Raw genomic sequence first — 18,088 nt, 5'->3', positions numbered from 1 at the left:
TGGAAAGAATGGTGGATTTGAAGTCAGAAGACCTGGGTTCAAATCCTAGCTCCATTATAATCTATCCCAGTGACCTTGGGAAAAAATATCACTTTTCTAGGCCTCAGTTTACTCATCTGTAAAACAAGGAGGATAGAATAGATGATCTATATGGTCCTTTCTAAAGCTAATTCAATGAGCCAATACCTAATAGAAATTAAGCCCAAAGCTAGGAGGTACAATATATAGAATACTGGTCCTGGAGTCAGGAAACCTGGGTTCAAATCCAGTTTCAGACACTTACTAGCTGTGTGACCCTCATGAGGCAAGTCACTTAACTTCAATTGCCTCAAAAAAAAGAAGTTAAGCCAAAAAAGGATAATTATATTAGCCAAAGGTCCTTCAATGCAGAAAGAAAACACTGTCAAAGACCGAGAGAAAATAAAGTCTCAGCTACAGCATATAAACAACCAATTTGACATTTTAGCCAAATATAGATGCCAGATCTATTGACACATTTAGAAGACAAGAGTTGGGTGTTTGGGGGCATGATTAATCTTAGGGTCATGGATCTAGAGCTAGATGAGACCTCAGAAGCCATAAGGTCCAGCACTCTCATTTTACAGAAGAGGAAACTGAGGCCCAGAGAAAGATCCTAGCTCCTCCCTGCATATTTGTAGATCAATTAGCAAATATTTATGAAGCTTCAGTCAAGTGCCAGGTGCTGTGCTAGGCACTAGATGAAGAAAGTGATGCTCACCAGGAGGATATGGCTCCCAGGTCTCTTGACTTCAAGGTCAGTGCATTTCCTTGACCCCTCCTGAAAGGTCCCCTCCTGGTGTGCTAAGAGGTTAATGCTAAAGTCTCTAGCACTGAGAAACAAACACCTTGTGGCTTAAGGAAGGACTTGCCACAATTATAATGAAAACAGTGTAACCTCCCCAATATGCAGATGGATTCCGGATCTCATCTATTTGGGAGTGGTCTCCAGCAATGCAAATTACAACCCCATTATGCCCACCCACCCTGTGCCCACTGTTGGCCATGCTCTTCCATATGTTCTCAGAGGGTCCATGCAGGTGAGGGAAGAGTTCCTAGGTTTTTCCTGACCTCAAGAGGGCACCAGTGGAATGCTTGGGGGGCTATTTGTCATTCCACTTGAGCAGCCTATATTCTCCTCCTATCACACAATTAGTGAATGACATCCTTTCCTCTGGGTCCTAATCAGAGAGTTTATTTTTTTCTCTCTTTTTTTTATGAGCACCTGGGGTTAAGTAACTTGCTCAAGGTTACACGGCCAGTTATTTCTGGGTGTGGTGCTAAGTGTTGGAGTCTGGATTCAATCCCCAGGTCATCCCGACACTGGAGCTGGTGCTCTTACTCACTGAGCCACCTGGCCACCCTAAGAGAGTTTATTTTTGTTAATTATATTTTCTTGTACCTGGAACCTCTATCTCCCCAACCTATCTTAAATAAAATGCTTTTTTTTTTTAATAAAGAAAGAGTTTGAACTCAAATAGAATGATTCAAGTCTGACCTTGTTGGTTTCATGACTGTTATGTTGGAAGTCTCAATGTCTTTGGTGCCATAGGACAAGGCACAATTGAATTTGGTTCATGGCTCTTTGGGAAAGTTTATTAGATTTCAAGTCACCTTCACAAGATTTAATTTTATTTCTAGATTTTTTTTTTTCAAACAAGGTTCATTCAGATGACTTACCACAGCTACATTTCCATAACACATCAAGCCATCTCCTTCATAACCATCCTGGCAAACACAGCTCCAGAGGCCAGAGGAAGTGGACTGGCAGGTGGCCTGAGAAAAGGAAGGTGACAGGAAAAGGATTTCCTTCACTGGCAGGGTCTATATTAGATCTATCTGCACACCTCTAACCAACGAACAAGTATTGACTAACCATTTACAATGTGCCTGATACTAAACTATGCCTGTCCTCAAAGGGCTTATATTCTAATGGAGACAAACATTGAAATAATGAAGTATATACAAGAAATACACGGAAGATATCCATGTGCATAAGGAAACAGCTGGAGGAGCTGTGATCTTGTTAAGTTGGGGAACACTCAGTATGGAAACTCTCTCCACCAATGCAGCCTGAAGTCAGTCAATATTTGAATACATAATTCTTTTTTGTCATTGTTTAGTCATTTTCAGTTGTGTCTCTGTGGCCCTATTTGGGGTTTTCTTGGCAGAAATACTGGAGTGGTTTGCCATTTTCTTCTTCAGCTCATTTTACAGGTGAGGAAACTGAGGCAAACAAGGTGACTTGCTTAGGGCCACACAACCAGTAAGTGTCTGAGGCTGGATTTGAACTCAGGAAGATGAGCCTTCTTGACTCCTGGTCTAGCAACTGTGCACTATGGCGCCACCTAGCTGCAGACAAGTCCTAAGGAGCTGCATAAGGCACATGGAAATTAAATCACCTTCCTCACATCCCAGGGTCGCACAGATAGTAAGACCTAGAGGGAAGATTCTGATCACAGGATTTTGACTTGAGAGGCATCTCAAAGGTCATTATTCCCCCTTCCTCCCTCTCCCACAAAAAGCTTCAGCCATTCCCTCTTCCCTCTGAGATGAAACATAAATCCTTCTGACTGGATTATAAAGCTCTTACAACTTGGTTAGAACCTACCTTAGTTTTTTTAGCTGTAAAATGAGGGAGATAGATCCTCCTACCTCCAAATCTATGATCCTACTTTTTCAAATTTATTACACATTACTCCTCTCCTTGCTTTGGGTAATCCAATCAAACTGGTCTTCTGTATGTTTCTCACACAGAACAGCCCATATCTAACCTACAGGCTTTTCCTCCAGCTGTGCCACATGCCTAGAATGTCTTACCCTTCCTTATCACCACCTCAGAAAATTCCTCTTGTTTTTTCACAATTCAGTTCAAGTAACTCGTTATATGTGAACTATTTCCTGATCTCCCTCAAATAACTAGTGCACTCCCACCCTAATGACTTTTACTTAGTTATATTGTATTTCATGTGTATTTATTTGGTATATTCACATGTAGGTCCTTGTTGTCTCCTCATAGAATATAAGCTTCTTGAGAGGAGGGGCTATTTTATTTCTGGTATTTGTGCCTCCAAAGCCTCACACATATTGGGCATTTAATAAATGCTTGTTGGTTGTTTGAGTCCAATAAACATAGTCAGAAACTGCCATCATTATTTATCTTTGTGTTCCCAGGATTTCGCCCATAACAGGTGCTTAATAAATGTTTGCTGAATCACTGAAAGCCCTTCACTTCTATTAACTCATTTGATCCTTGCAGCAAACCAGTGAGTTGAGTATTACAGGTTTCATTAGCCCCATTTTACATATGGGGAAATTGAAGCTCAAATGACTAAGGTTCAAAGACTTGGGTAGCAGGACTTGCCAGGGTCATCCAGTCAAATGGCCCAGCCAAGATTAGAATGTGAATCCTGTGATCTCTGCTTTCTACCTTGCTGCTCCTCCCCAATAAAAGCTACTCACCAGGGGGTGACATTTCCTTGTTTGTTCCAAGCATGATGTTACAGGTTCACAGTCCATCCCACTGCCTCGGAATCCCTTCTTACACTCACAGGTATGCTGCAATTCCAGAATGAGGCACGAGAGTAGTTATTTAAACCGTCAATTTCTTTGGACTTTTAAAAAAGCACAATAAAAATGCCACAATTTCATGGTCACAATTGGATATAGTGACCTTCACCAACATATAGAATAATAGTTGACAATCACATAGTGCTTATGGCTTTCCAAAGTCTCTTACCTGCCTTATCTCATTTGAACCTTGAAACAAGCCTGCGGGGTTGATACTGAAGATTTTATTATCCCTATTTTAAAAATTTATTTTTAGTTTTCAACATTCACTTTTATAAGATTTTGAGTTCCAAATTTTTCTTCTTCTCTCCCCTCCTCCCTCATGAAGATGGCATACAATCTGATATAGGCTATACTTGTACAATCTATTGTCCCCAATTTACAGATGGTGAATCTGAGGCTCAGAGAAATTCAATGACTTTTCCAGGGTCACACAGTTAACAAGCGTCAGAATTGGGATTCTATCACAGGTCCTCCTTCCTCCCAGTTCAGTACTCTATCCATCAATCAATGAGAATCTATCAAACTCTATGTGCCAGGCACTGGGCTAAGGTCTGGGGATACAACGAGAGGTAAAAAACCGAAACAAAGCATGGTTCCTCCTCTCGTGGAGCTCCCATTCTAATGGGGCTGCCAACCTTCAAATTACTATGTACATATAAGATATGTGGTATAGTCAGGGTAATGGAAGGTAACCTCAGAGGGACTGAGGGAGGTGTTGGGGAAGGGGCTCCTGCAGAGGATAGAATCTTGGCTGATCTTAAAGGGATCCAGGGAGGTCAAGAGGTGGAGATGAGGAGGGAGAGCATTCCAGGCAGAGGGGATGTCCAATACAAAGACAAGGAGTCGTGAGATAGAGTATTATCTACCATCCCACGCTCCTTACTTCCCTCACAAAGTTATTTCAAGGTTAAATGAGATAATGTATTTAAAATACTTTGCAAACCTTACAATCCTATAGAAACATCAGTTACAATGATTATTATCGTAGTTATTTTTAACCTTCATTTTGAAGATGAAGATGCTGAGGTGGAGCCATGTTAAGTGACTTGTCCAAGGTCACACAGCTACTAATTGTCAGAAGCAGAATTTGAATTGAGTTTTTTCAGACTCCAAGGCCAGTGCTCTTTCCATTATGGCTCCTTAGTACTGGGGGCTTGGGAAGCAGGGCTGATTTCAGACAAATTGGTCTCTTCCTACCAGGTGCTCTTTCTTTTTTTTTTTTATGACTCACCATTTTCTTTATTTGTACAAAATAGTGAATAATCATACCCTGGCTGGGAAAAAAGGGAGTTTTAGCTTTAAACAAGTCCTTCTGTTCTGAAGCATCTATTTTGAAGGCTTGGGACCAGCAGCTTTAGCCCCAGCATCTTTGGGTTTGGACTTGGCAGGTTTAGCAGCCTTAGAATCAGACTTGGCTGCCTTGGGATTGGACTTGGCAGCCTTGGAATCAGATTTGGTGACCTTGGGGTCAGAGTTGGTGGCCTCAGCATCAGATTTGGTTGCCTTGGGGCCAGATTTGGTAGCCTTGGGATCTGACTTACTGACCTTGGCGGCAGACTTGGCAGCCTTGGGGTCAGTGGGCTCGGTAGCCTTGGGGTCAATGGGCTTGATAGACTTGGGGTCAGTGGTTCTGGCAACCTTAGAGTCAGGCTTTGTGATCCTGGAGCCTGGACGTTTGATGCCGATCCTAGGACCTGGACGCTTGGTAGCCATCTTGTGGCCAGCATGCCGGGCGCTGGCCTTGGGGATCTTGTGCCTGAGGAGCTTGGCTTTGGAGGCCTTGGTGCTCAGGGCCTTGATGGCCTCTGCTCGGGCCTTGATGGCTTTGGCGTTGTTGGCCTGCATCTTCTTCAGCCCCTTCTTATTGTGTTTCTTGGCAAAGCGCATGTTTCTCAGAAACTTGGGGTCAACCCCTTTCAGAGACTCCTATCTCTGTGACCTAGGTTTCTTGATGCCATTTCTGTGCCATTTTCGTGATTGGTTGTGAGTGGTATGGTTCTTAGATTTAGCCATCTTTACACCGCAGCCTGCGCTAACAGGCACTCCACCGACGGAAAGAGGCCAAAGGGAGAGAGGCCAGGTGCTCTTTCTAAAGACCTTTGTCCCCTGGCTATTTGGTGTTAGCAGCAAATACCCATTTCCTTTTCTGGAGATATCGTGGAGTTCCATAGCACAAGAGAGTCCTTAGCCCTTAAGGTCATCTACTTAGACCACCAGGGTTTAAAGATTAAAAAAAAAAAACAACCCAAGGTTCAGAGTAATTAAATGACCTTCTCATTCTTGCAGAAGTGGCAGTAAGGGCTTTGATTCCCATCTTTTGACTCCAAGTCCAAATGCTGCTCTACTAAGAGTCATCGATAGGAGTTTTCTGTACTTGGGGCAAATGGTCCAATGATCAGCATGGTGTTCTCAGCTGGTAGGGGAATGGGCATCCTCCACTGTGGGGAGATGGCGTCCCAAGGATCTTTGTACAAGGTTGTGGGGGTGGAGGAGCTCACGTTTGCCCTGCCCACCATCTTCCTGTTTTAACTAATTATTCATGTTAAATAGATGCTAAATTATGTTGTTTCTGCCATGCTGAAGGACTTCCAAGTACTGCCAGTGCCCTGGGGCAAGGCTTCTATTACCCTGCCCTGTTAATGATAACAATAATAGCAGCTAGTACTTATGTAGTGCTTAAAGGTTTACAAAGCATTTTACATATTAACTCAGAACATTGCAACAACCCTGGGAGGTAGGGGCAATCCTGGCAGATATTTACAGATAAGGAAACTGAGGTCAAGAGGGGTTGAAGTGACTTGCCAGGGTCACATAGCTAATATTATTTGATCATTACAACAACCCTGTCAGGTAGGTACTATCATTTCCCCCATTTTACAGTTAAGGAAATAGAGGCAGGCAAGAGGAAAGTGACTTGTCCAGGGTCACATAGTGGGTAAGTGTCTGAAGCCAGATTTGAACTCAGGAAGATGAGCCTTCTTCCTGACTCTAGACCTGGCATTCTCAATATGGCACCACCTGTCTGCCCATAACTAAAGCACATTCAGTCCTATTTTAGAAAATGGTACCATGTCTAAGCCTGCTTCTTGTCTGACGCCTGACCATCACTTACCTGGCCAGGACCTACATACAGGCAGGTTGCATTATCGTGACAACCTCCAAAGTTGGGGAGCAGGCAGTTGTTAATTGCTGTGCAGTCTCTTCCATCCCCAGTCCATCCAGGTTGGCAGACACACATGTGGGTTCCTGTGCCAGTTTTAACACAGTCTGCCTATGGAATTGAACAAGACAAGACAAAGCCCACTAGAACCTTTGGCATGGTTATAGGGATAGAGACAGGACCCATGATGTCACTGGCATAGGGAATTCTAGGTAAGGAAACTCTCTCTACCAACACAGGTTGGTAACTTAGAGCCAAAGAGAGATGTCTGTCTGGGACATTGAGGGGTTATGACTCCCAGGGTCATGCGGACAGTAAATGTCATGGGAAGGACTTTAAATCAAGTCTTCCTGGTTCTAAGGTTGGGCTATATCCACAATGCAATATTTCCCCTCTATCATTATGCTCACGTGACTAAAAAGCAAACAAACAAAAAGTTAAACCCGAGACTGGTAAATCCAACCTTGCTCTCTTCTCTGTCCCACCCCTTATAACTTCCAAGCCACATGTGGGATAAAGCCAAATTCTCACATTGCTGCTGCAGCCTCCTGGGATGATTCCTGCACAAGGGTCTACTTCTGTACAAATGGTCCCATCACCCTCATATCCTTGTTTGCAGACACAGCTGAAAAACAGGATTGTGCTCAGATATGGAATCAGAGGAGAGTCCTTGGTAGTCATATGACACAATATGGGTTAGTTAGGCTGGAACACCTCCAATTGTGAAATGCCTTCTTTGGAAGAATCTTGTTGCATTTGGGGGTATTTCTATGAAAGTTTTTACTTATAGTGAGTTGAACTTGATCCCTTCTCCTTCCACCAGTGATTATTGTCTACTCCCATTCCAATATGTTAGCTCTTGAAATACACAAAATATTATCCTTTCCCCAAGTCATCTCTTTAAAAAAACACAATCAGGGTTCTAATTTTCACACAACATAGTTCCTAGACCCTTTGCTATTCTGCTAATCTTTCTCAATACATAATCCAGCCTTTAGATACCTCCCCCCCCCAAATGGGATAGCTAGAATGGAACAAAAGACTGGAGGGACAGTCTGACCAAGGCAGGGTACAATGGGACAACTACCTTCCTTGAATTGGACACTTATTGAAAGAGGAATTCTCTCCAGGAAGCATTTTTAATACATTTCATAGTAAAAAGGAGGGATATGGTGACCCATTCAACCCAGGTCTAATTTGCTCAATAAGGCTTTAGTGGCTACAGAAAACAAGAGTTTCTTAAGAGCTTGAAAATTTGGAGAGGCAGTAGGAGAACCTTTATTTCCTGTTCTCTAAGAGACTGTATCAATGGCAATGCTTGTTAAGAATACACTCATTTGTAAAATCTCACAAAAGAGGATAGTGGGAAATTATGAGCCACATTGCCTCACAAAATAGTGAGGATTAGGGGTAGGTAGCTAGGTGGTGCAGTTGAATAGAGCATTGGCCCTGGAGTCAGGAGCATCTGAGTTCAAATCCGACCTCAGATACTTAACACTTACTAGCCATGTGACCTTGGGCAAGTCACTTAATCTCAATTACCCTGCATTCCCCTCTCCAAAAAGCAAAAAAAAAAAGTTAGGAAAAAATGGTTTAAAGATATTTTGGCAAAAGATCCAACTAACCAAAATCATTCTGAGGATGTTTAATGATAAAAATATAAAGAGGATAACAAACATACAAAAAATGGAAAAGATTTGTGAAAAAATAAAAATAAAATGCAACAAAACCTTTTCACAATCAAAGACAATGAATCCATCCCATTTGGACTATGATATCATAGACTGAAATGCACTACATGAAAATGGAAGAAAGGAGAGGAAAGGATAGGAAGAGCAGCTGGATTGGGTCAAGTAGAGAGAAGATTGGTGTTGGAGGTGATGCAATTATGAGGACAGTTAGCATTGGTTCTTTTTTTTTGGAAGGCAGTTGGGGTTAAGTGACTTGCCCAAGGTCACATGGCTAGTTTTTGTGTTAAGTGTCTGAGGTTGGATTTGAACTCAGGTCCTCCTGACTCCAGGGCCAGTGCTCTATTCACTCTCCACCTAGCTGCCCCAAAACCAAGGATTCTTAATATAGTTGAAGGAAAGGAGGGTGCCAAGGACTTGAAATGAGTTTGTCATGATTATCTCTCTCCCTGATCTTCAGCAAAAAGGATGATTAAGAAAATATTGTTGTTTCATTCTTTATTCTCAAAGAGGACCATGACACTAGAAAGATGATGCCATGATTTGCAAGTGAATTGGATTTAAGTGAGGGAGGGCTGTGTAAGGTCACCAGCCTCACTTTCTATTCAGAAGCCTAATGGGTCCAGTGGCAAGATATAGATCAGGATAACTGGGGATGGCCCCTGCCCTGACATGTACATTCTTGCTGAAGGATGACAATGACCTCCTCAGTGCTGGGCCAGGGACAAAATTACCCCACTAAAGGAAGGACAGCAAGAGAGGGTATTTGTATCAAAATCTTTTACAAAGATCAACCAGCTCCCATTTTTTCTGGAAGGAATTTGTGATTAAGGAGAGTATTGCTCTCATACTCTATCGGTTCTGTCTGATTCCAGAGCAAAGTCCAAGGTTTGGCTCTCTAGTCAGCAGTCTTACACAGGGAGTCCCTAAAGTACTGGCATAGTCTTAAGATACATGAAGACTTTTGGGGCGCCCTGTTTATTAACCTTAACTACTTATAGGATCAGGGTCAGGGGCTTATTAGACACGGATACTGGTATGTAAACATTCTCTCTTGTGGGCTATCCTTAAGAGAAAGCGAAAACCCCTGACTGATGTAAACCAATTTAAAAGGAAGAGAAGTATCAGATACAAATTTAAAATAGGTATCTTTGGGCCCCAGGGAAAATCAAGGAAGGAATCCTTTCTCTTCTGTCCTGGAAAATACATTCAAAGAGTTAGAGTTAGGATAATATTTCCCTCAAGGCAGATGGCTATCCTTCTTCAACAGAATGACAAATCTTTCCTAATTTAGCCAGGCCAGTCCTCAGCTTTTTCAGCTTGTTGGAACTTGTGTTCTCTTATCAAAGGCTTCAAGAATACAAAAGACTGAAGTAAACAACAACACACTTCCTTCTCTTTGAGGGGTGGGGGAGAAAAGAGGTTTTATAATTACAAGCCAAAGGAAGATGGGGGGGGGGTCTTCTCAGCAAAAAGGATGATCAAGAAATATATAAACAACTACCAATCCACATGCCTACATTCTCATCTCAATAAAATCTTTATGAGAAATATATATATATATATGTGTGTGTGTGTGTGTGTGTGTGTGTGTGTATGCATTGAAAACATTCTTGATAAAGGGAGGTTTTAAGGTGGGCAAAAGATAGACTTGGAAGTAGAGTTCTATAGTCAATTAACCAATAAAAGGTAGAAATTAAATTTAAATCATAAATTAAATAAATTAAGAGGAATTAATTAATTAAAAGGTATAAAGAATTCAGAAATCCATCCCATTTGTGCTTGTTGGTTAATAAAGCATTTGTTTTTGTTATAGTAAAATAATCTCTTCCTGAAAGGTTTTCCTTCAGTTGGGAGTCTCCTGGGTATGTATTAGAATCATGCAAGGTTCCCTTTGACATCTAACAACTGAGATGGTTTTGTTTGATGGTGATTATGAGGCACAAAATGGAAAAATACATGTTCTTCAGGGTTTGTTAGCAGTAGAAGGCTGGCAAATGTTTAACAACTGACTTTCTAAAAAAAAGGTAGGCAGGGCACACTTTTAAATTTAATCCACATTATTAACATTTTCTCCCTCACTTTCTTAAGTTTAGATAATCAACAGAACAATAACTTGAGCTCTGACTTGCATCATTTGTCGATTACTTAGGTGTAAATGCTCACAAGTTCAAGTTGGCTGTTGTAGCCCCTGTTGTGGAAGTTATCTGGCACAGAGTCCAAATGGAAGAGGGATCTGCTATAGTAGGGGGGAGCCCCTAAAGGCTCCTGTTTGCTGATGACATGTTGATCTCATCATGTCCTGGAATATTGCAAAGCCTCCTAAATTAGATCCACAAATATTTAAAAGAGTTCCACTTAACAATCCACATGGGAAAAACCAAGTGGATAAAGGATGCTTATTGTCCAGACCATGGTGTATAGTTGGATTGATAACATATAGAGATGGCAAGTTAGTGCATAAATATTGGACAGACACTGAAAATAGATTATGACCCTGGCCCAGAATTGGACAGAAGGAAAAGAGCAGGATGGACTGTTTTATTTTTTTAGCAATCAGGGTTAAGTAACTTGCTCAAGGTTACACGGCCAGTTATTTCTGGGTGTGGTGCTGAGTGTCTGAGCCTGGGATTCGATCTCCAGGTCGTCCCAACACTGGAGCCGGTACTCCTACTCGCTGAGCCACCTGGCCACCCCTAAGCAATTGGGGTTAAGTAACTTGCACAAGGTTACACGGCCAGGTGTTTCTGGGTGGGTGCTAAGTGTCGGAGCCCGGGATTCGATCTCCAGGTCTTCTACAACACTGGAGCTGGTGCTCTTACTTGCTGTGCTACCTGGCTGCCCCAAGGATGGACTGTTTTAAGGAAAGTACACGATGTTTTTTAAATGATTCCCAGCTTCTCCATGAAACAAAGAGACCTTTATTTTAATTTAATTTAATTCTTTTAAAAATATAGAATGTTTCACAAATTTGTATGTCATCCTTGTGCAGGTAGCTATGCTAACATTCTCTGTATCATTCCAATTTTAGTACATGTGCTGTCGAAATGAGCATACAAAGGGACTTAAAAAAAGTCATCATTGGGGCAGCTAGTCAGGAGGACCTGAGTTCAAAATGACCTCAGACTTTTAACATTTACTAGCTGTGTAACCTTGGGCAAGTCACTTAACCCCAATTGCCCTACCTTCCTCCCTCCAAAAAGCAAAAAATAAAAAAATCATCATTTTCCTAAAGATTTCTTGTAGCTGGGAGTCATGGAATACTATAATTTCTGAAGGATTAAAACTGGAGATTCTCCAAAGGGCAACAAAGAAGCACATAGTGGGTATTAGGAGGATGTGTTGTATTACTAATGGGGAGGCATGCAGAAATAGAAAAGATGTTATCAGAGAGGGGTATGAACCGGGCCTTTTGGGGGTGATGTCTGGACTTGTTTGTGAACTGGATTTAAGTGAGGCAGAGCTGCAAAAAATCATTAGCCTTACTCTCTCCTAGCTCCATCAAAGTCCAGTGGCAGGACAAAAGTCAGGATGCCTGGCGATGGCCTGGGATGCAGTGGATGACCTTGGTGACCAAGCCCTAAGTGCTTCACAGCACCTGCTTCTGCTGCTTTCATGGTTGTTGAAACAAATTGTTTTCATCCACCCTTTCCACCAGGGGAAGTTTTCACCTGCTTTGGGGCTGACACCCCCTAACTCACTGACAGCTTCAAGGCATCTTGTTTACCCTCAACCTGGTTTAGCCCACTTTCCCAGAGAGTTTTTACCAGGGTATGTTTCCTGTACATGCTACACCTTTTTGGAGCTACAAGTGAGAGCATATTATACTAATGTATAAGATTATAGATCAATGAACAAAATGTCAATTTATTAACTTTTATTACTAATAGATACTACCTAATGTTTATATAGCTTTTTAATGTCTGCAAACAGCATTCACTACATGATCTTATTTGATACTCACAACAATCTTGTGAAGTAGGTGGTGTTATTATTCCCATTTTACAGATGAGGAAACTAAGCTTGAGAGAGGTTGAATAACCTGTTCAGGGTCACACACCTAGGAAGTATCTGAGGCAGGATTTGGACTCAATTTGTCCTGATGCCAAGTCCAGCACTCTCTTCATCTAGTTGTCTCAGGTATTAAATCCTTTGTGATGATGTAAAATAAATCGCCTCTCCTTTCTGGGCCTCATTTTATTCATTTTTTTTTTATTCTTTTATTTTTAAGCAATCGGGGTTAAGTAACTTGCTCAAGGTTACACGGCCAGTTATTTCTGGGTGTGGTGCTGAGTGTCTGAGCCCGGGATTCGATCTCCAGGTTGGTGCTCTTACTCGCTGAGCCACCTGGCCGCCCCTAAGCAATTGGGGTTAAATAACTTGCTCAAGGTTACACGGCCAGGTGTTTCTGGGTGGGTGCTAAGTGTCGGAGCCCGGGATTCGATCTCCAGGTCTGTCTACAACACTGGAGCCGGTGCTCTTACTTGCTGTGCTACCTGGCCGCCCCCATTTTATTCATTTTTAAGGGCAAATCACCTTTCTTCACTGAGCCTCAGGTTCCTCATCCACAAAATGAGAGACCTATCCTAGATGATTTCCAAGGTCCCTGCCAGCTCCAAACTCTATGAGAAGTTACTTGAGGTGATGGGTCCATCCTTGACTGTTAAAAGATAGCTATCTTACCTGGCAACTCTGCTGCTGTATTCACAGTTTGCATGGGTATGACAGAATTGGACGTAGGGGCCACATGCTGTGGTCTGCTTGTCACAGAACTTTCCAGCTGATCCATCCTTACAGGTTCCAGGAAGGCAGGCTCCATCACTGTCTATTCTATTATCACACTTCCCATGAACACACAAACATTCTAGAAGACAAAGACATTGGGGCTCAGTTTTGGCAGTACATTCTAAACTCTGGGTCCAGTATCATAGAAGACAACTACTCTATTCTTTGCACAACCTACCCACTGGGATGAGTGAGACATGAGGATGACCCAGAGTGATTCTTTTCATCAATAAACATAGTACAGGTTTATTCAAAAGCAAGTGAACAGATTGGTAGCCTACTCTGGTTAGGTAGGGAATACTTATGTTCTACCTTCCTTTTCTTCCCTCCTTCCTCTCATAAAATCATTTAAAGTTCCTATAAAGAAGCTTACAACATCAGTATGTTAAATCCCAGCAATGAATGGAATTGAAGATCTTATTTTGGAGCCATGCCAGGATTATCTGAGGCTCTCCTCTGTTTTAAAACATTGTTGATTTCCTATGACACCTCTTTCTCCATGCTCTTTCTACCACACTTGAAACAAATAACTTAATTAAGATAACAGATGACTTAATCTGTCCACAGTCAAAGCAAAGCAAATCTATATATTGGCCATGTCTGAAAACATATGCCTACTTCAGCACCATCACATTGTTTACTTGTTTGCCAATATGGAGGAGGCATGCAAAATCTGCAATTCCCAGGCTAGTTTTCTTTGTTTTACTCATTGCTTAGTACATGGCATATTTTCCTGCCATATAAGGGAAAAAGTTGGATGTATGGCTAATTTTGTAGGGGTGGGTGGGTAGTGGATATTTGATCCTATGAAAGATGCCCAGAAGGATAAGAAGCAATATGGTATATATAATGGAAAGAGCTTTGGATCAGGAAACCAGAGGACAAGGGTCTGAATCTCAGCTCTGATCCTAGCTGGGTAACTTTGGTCAGATATCTGTGCCTCAGTTTCCTCATCTACAAAATGAGAGAGTTGGACTACATCCCAGGATTTCTGAGTGTAAGGGACCTCAGTGGTCATTTAGTATAATTTGAATTGAAAAAAAAAGAGTCTACAACAGACTTAATGAATGGTCATCCAACTTTCAGGTGACCTCAAGTGAAAAGGAACCTATCCCCCCCTCCTCAGTGGCCTATCCTACTTTGAGACAACTTTCATTGTTTTAGGAACTTTTTTTTCCTAACAGGAAGCCCAAATTTATCTATTTGCAACTTTCACTCCCCCCCCCCCTTTGTTTTGCCCTCTGGGGTCAAGTTGAATAAATGTAATGTCTTTAGGAGCTGGGGATACAAAGACTGGAAAAAAAAACCCAAACAATCCTTGTCCTCCAGGAGCTAGGGGAAAACAACACACAAAGATGAACACAAACATAAGTTAACAGAAATATATACAAAACAAATTTTGGGGGGGAGGGCACTCATGCCTGGAGGAACTAGGAAAGTCTTTTTTGTAGGAGATGGTACCTAAGCTAACTCTTGAAGGGAGGCAGGGGTTCCAAGTGGTGGAGATGAGGAGGGACAACATTCCAGGTCTTGAGACCACTGTCAGGGGAAAGAGAAGATGGCATCTGGTAGGAGCAACCAAATCCCGTGACTAGATTTTTAAAGAGGGGTTTACAAATCTTTGAAAAAGTAAAAATTCAAGGGGCGGCCAGGTGGCTCAGCAAGTAAGAGCACTGGCTCCAGTGTCGGGATGACCTGGGTCCAAATCCAGGCTCAGATATTTAGCACCACACCCAGAAATAACTGGCCGTGTAACCTTGAGCAAGTAACTTAACCCTGATTGCTTTAAAAAAAAAGTAAAAATTCATTGGAAAGGAACAAGATTCAAATATGGATCTGAGGCCAATATGTTGTGATAGTAATGGCATTTAAAGATTCCCCTGTATTGGCTTGGTTTTCAAACTGATTGTGTTAAAACCCAGAGTTTGTTAATCCCACCTGTGGGATGGACTTGTTGATGTGAAAAGAAAGTCCTGAACTGGGAGGAGCTGGTGACGTAGATTTGGAGAGACAAGAGAGAGGCAGAAGAACTTTTTTTTGGAAGCAGCACCTCGTGGAGGCAGAGAGAGAGACTGAGAGGATTGAATTGCCCTGGACTTTTGAGACCTGCCCCCTGAGCTGCCAAGGACTGAGGAGACATGGCTGTTTTGCTGGTACTTTGTCTGTTTTGATGTTGTTTTGCCAGATTTGTCCACTGGTGAAAGACAGTCCTGTTGTTGAAGAAGTCCTGGAACCTGGCTTTTGGTTAAGAAGCCCTGAGACTGTCCTGCAGACAGAGAGTGAATACTGTCCACTGGTGAAGGAGAGTGCTGTTGTTGCAGGGGTCTGGAGACTGTCCTGCAGACAGAGTGAATACTGTCCACTGGTGAAGGACAGTGCTGTTGTTGCAGGGGTCTGGGAACCTTTCTGTTGGTTCAGAAGCCCTGAAGAAGGATTTTCTCGTTGTATGTTTACAGAAATCCTGGGAGAGGGTTTTGCTAATGTTTTCAGGGGTTCTAGGACTGTTCTACAGACAGAGGATGAATTAATGAAGGGACTGGTGATGTATCTTGTGGCCTTGCTAAGCCTTGTCTCCCCAGGAACTAAGATTGCTGAGAACTTGCCTCGTGTCAAGATGAAGAAAAGAGCTCCATTTGGGTATTAAGTGCTGTGCTTAAACTTGATGTAACTCTGGGGTAGATTCAATTGTGATCCAGGGGTGGGGAACTTTTGACCTTTTTGTGTTCTATGGTTGAACAAGTGAATGTACTTTACTTATGTTTGGAAACTAATCTCCATTTGAGAAGAGGGGCTTTGTGGTGGACTAAATGAAGGTACAGCCTAGGGGTAAAGTAGTATTTAGAACCTGGACTTTGTAATTGATTGAATGATTGGAAGGTCCTGGGGTGGGGTAGTACTTGGAGATTATTTAATCACACTTAGTAAATGCTGTATTTTGAATGATGTCATGTTTTGACCTTCTCTGTTCTTGGTTTGTCACTGAATAAAATGGAGAGCACCTATGCTGGTATTTTGAACCTTGGGAAGTTGCCTTTCTTTGGGTATTACAGTACATATGTGTATGTATATGTATAAACATATGCATATAAATATATTTGTCATTTAGTCATTTCAGTGATGTCTGACTCTTTGTGAACCCACTTGGAGTTTGTTTTTTGTTTTTGGTAAAGATACTTGTTCCAATCCTAGCTGTGGTTAAGTGATTTTCCTAGGGTCACATAGCTAGTAATTATTTGAGGTAGGAATCAGAACTGACATCTGCCCAACATTGCATGGCTCCTAGCTAAAGGCATGTTAATAAGGATTTTTGGACAATGGTGAGCTAATGCTCCACTCAAACATGTCCTCATTGAGGCCATAAATGGCATGGCATCAAGTCTTATAAAGATAATGAAGAGGTCCCTAAGCTAAAGGATAACTTACTTTTTTCACACTGGGGTCCGTATTTCCTGGGATCAGAGCAGAATTGACAGTGAGAGCCTTGGAATGCATCATCACAAATGCAAGTCCCATTGCCACTGAGTCCATCAGCACACTGTAAGAAGAACAGGCTTTTTGTGTAAGTCAATGTGACTCAGGGAAATATTCCCTAGGCAATTTGACTTATTGACTTAGCTTTGTCTATCTAGATTTTGTTTTGTTTGGTCAGACCATGGGCTACTATTTCTAGATGATAATGGATCTCAAGAAAAAGGAAGTTACATTGATTACTTGTTGAGTGTCTCTGTCATGGGGGAAATATTTAGGGGACACAAGAAGAACCTAGAAGCTATAAATTGCTTTTGTCTTCAAATGGGCCATGGGACTGTAGGACAAAAGATAAAAGGAATCCTGAAGGCCATCTAGTTTAACCCTCTCATTTTGTAGATAGGCCTAGGGAGGTCATGGGGGTCATAGATTTAGAGTTGGAAGAGACCATGAAGATCACCTGCTTTGACCCTCTCGTTTTACAAATGAAGGGATGGAGCTCACAGACGTTAAGTGGTTTTTCCCAAACAGCTACTAAGTTTCAGAAGCTGGATTTGAACTCAGATCTTCCTGTCTTCAATTCTAGCATTATATCCAAAATTCACTTTTTGGCTTCTATATTTGCATTTATTTCTCTTTTTTCCTTTCTAATACTTAAAATTTGTTGGGATGGCAAGAGAGAAGTTGGAACTGTAGCTCTCTTCTTGGCTCTTTAATGGAAAGAGTTATGTTGGCTGGTCGGTTGTTGTCCTTCATTCTCATAGAGGACCAAAATGACATCATGATGTTGGGGTCAAGGTACAGTGTGACTGACTATGGCTGAAAAGATCAATGTGAACTTGGAAGGCCCTACCACTTGTTGGGCAAAAATAGGCCATATGAACATTTGGAGTGGAGATGTCTCCTAAATAGTTCATCTCATATAGAAGAGATATGTATCTACAATACAAACTATAGACCTGTTTCCTTTTCCTGCTGCCCCCCCCTTTCTCCTCCCTTCCAATCTCTGTCCACCTCTTTTCACCTGTCCATTTCCAGAGCATGGATTGGAAAAACCTCCTGGACACTGGTTACAGTCTGGACCATAGAAGCCTTTGCAACACTTTGGTATCTGAGAAAGACAATTTTGTTTTCATTATTAGTCTATAATGAAAAATTCAGCTCTTCATTTGTTTGTTCAAAGATGTGATGAGTCAATTATTATAAATGATGAGATCCTATCATTGACCACCTTCCTTTTTTCACGGAGGACAGAGAGTTTTCCCAAGGTTCAGTGATGCCACTCCCCTTTGGCAAGTAAGGAGGGTGAAGCAAGGAGAGGAAAGTGACATTTGGATGAAAGAAACTTCAGGTCTGGCCAAGTTGTGGAAGCAAAGCCATCAACCCCATGCCTTAC

General features: G+C 41.9%; 1 protein-coding gene, 1 non-coding gene and 1 pseudogene across 2 annotated transcripts in view; all 3 read right to left on the bottom strand.

Moving 5' to 3' along the window:
• STAB2 (stabilin 2) overlaps window positions 1-18,088 on the bottom strand; it is a 166,431-nt gene that overhangs the window by 99,287 nt on the left and 49,056 nt on the right. Inside the window, exons 21-27 of the mRNA XM_069099363.1 lie at window positions 17,717-17,803; window positions 16,648-16,759; window positions 13,123-13,303; window positions 7,283-7,376; window positions 6,704-6,862; window positions 3,481-3,576; window positions 1,699-1,794 (exon numbers count right to left, since the gene is read on the bottom strand). Of these exons, the coding sequence (XP_068955464.1) occupies window positions 1,699-1,794; window positions 3,481-3,576; window positions 6,704-6,862; window positions 7,283-7,376; window positions 13,123-13,303; window positions 16,648-16,759; window positions 17,717-17,803 (825 nt within the window). The remainder of the gene's footprint in view (window positions 1-1,698; window positions 1,795-3,480; window positions 3,577-6,703; window positions 6,863-7,282; window positions 7,377-13,122; window positions 13,304-16,647; window positions 16,760-17,716; window positions 17,804-18,088) is intronic.
• LOC138169798 (large ribosomal subunit protein eL29 pseudogene) lies at window positions 4,836-5,672 on the bottom strand (annotated as a pseudogene).
• Window positions 11,387-11,494, bottom strand: LOC138169868 (U6 spliceosomal RNA). Its single transcript, XR_011170484.1, has one exon. It is a non-coding gene; the product is annotated as a U6 spliceosomal RNA (small nuclear RNA).

Source organism: Petaurus breviceps, unplaced genomic scaffold (genome assembly GCF_028583685.1).
Source record: "Petaurus breviceps papuanus isolate PSGF00001 unplaced genomic scaffold, PetGlider_PUasm1.0 379, whole genome shotgun sequence".
Lineage (NCBI taxonomy): Eukaryota > Metazoa > Chordata > Mammalia > Diprotodontia > Petauridae > Petaurus > Petaurus breviceps.
The sequence above is the reverse complement of the archived record's forward strand: the minus strand, read 5'-3'. Positions and strand labels throughout refer to the sequence as shown.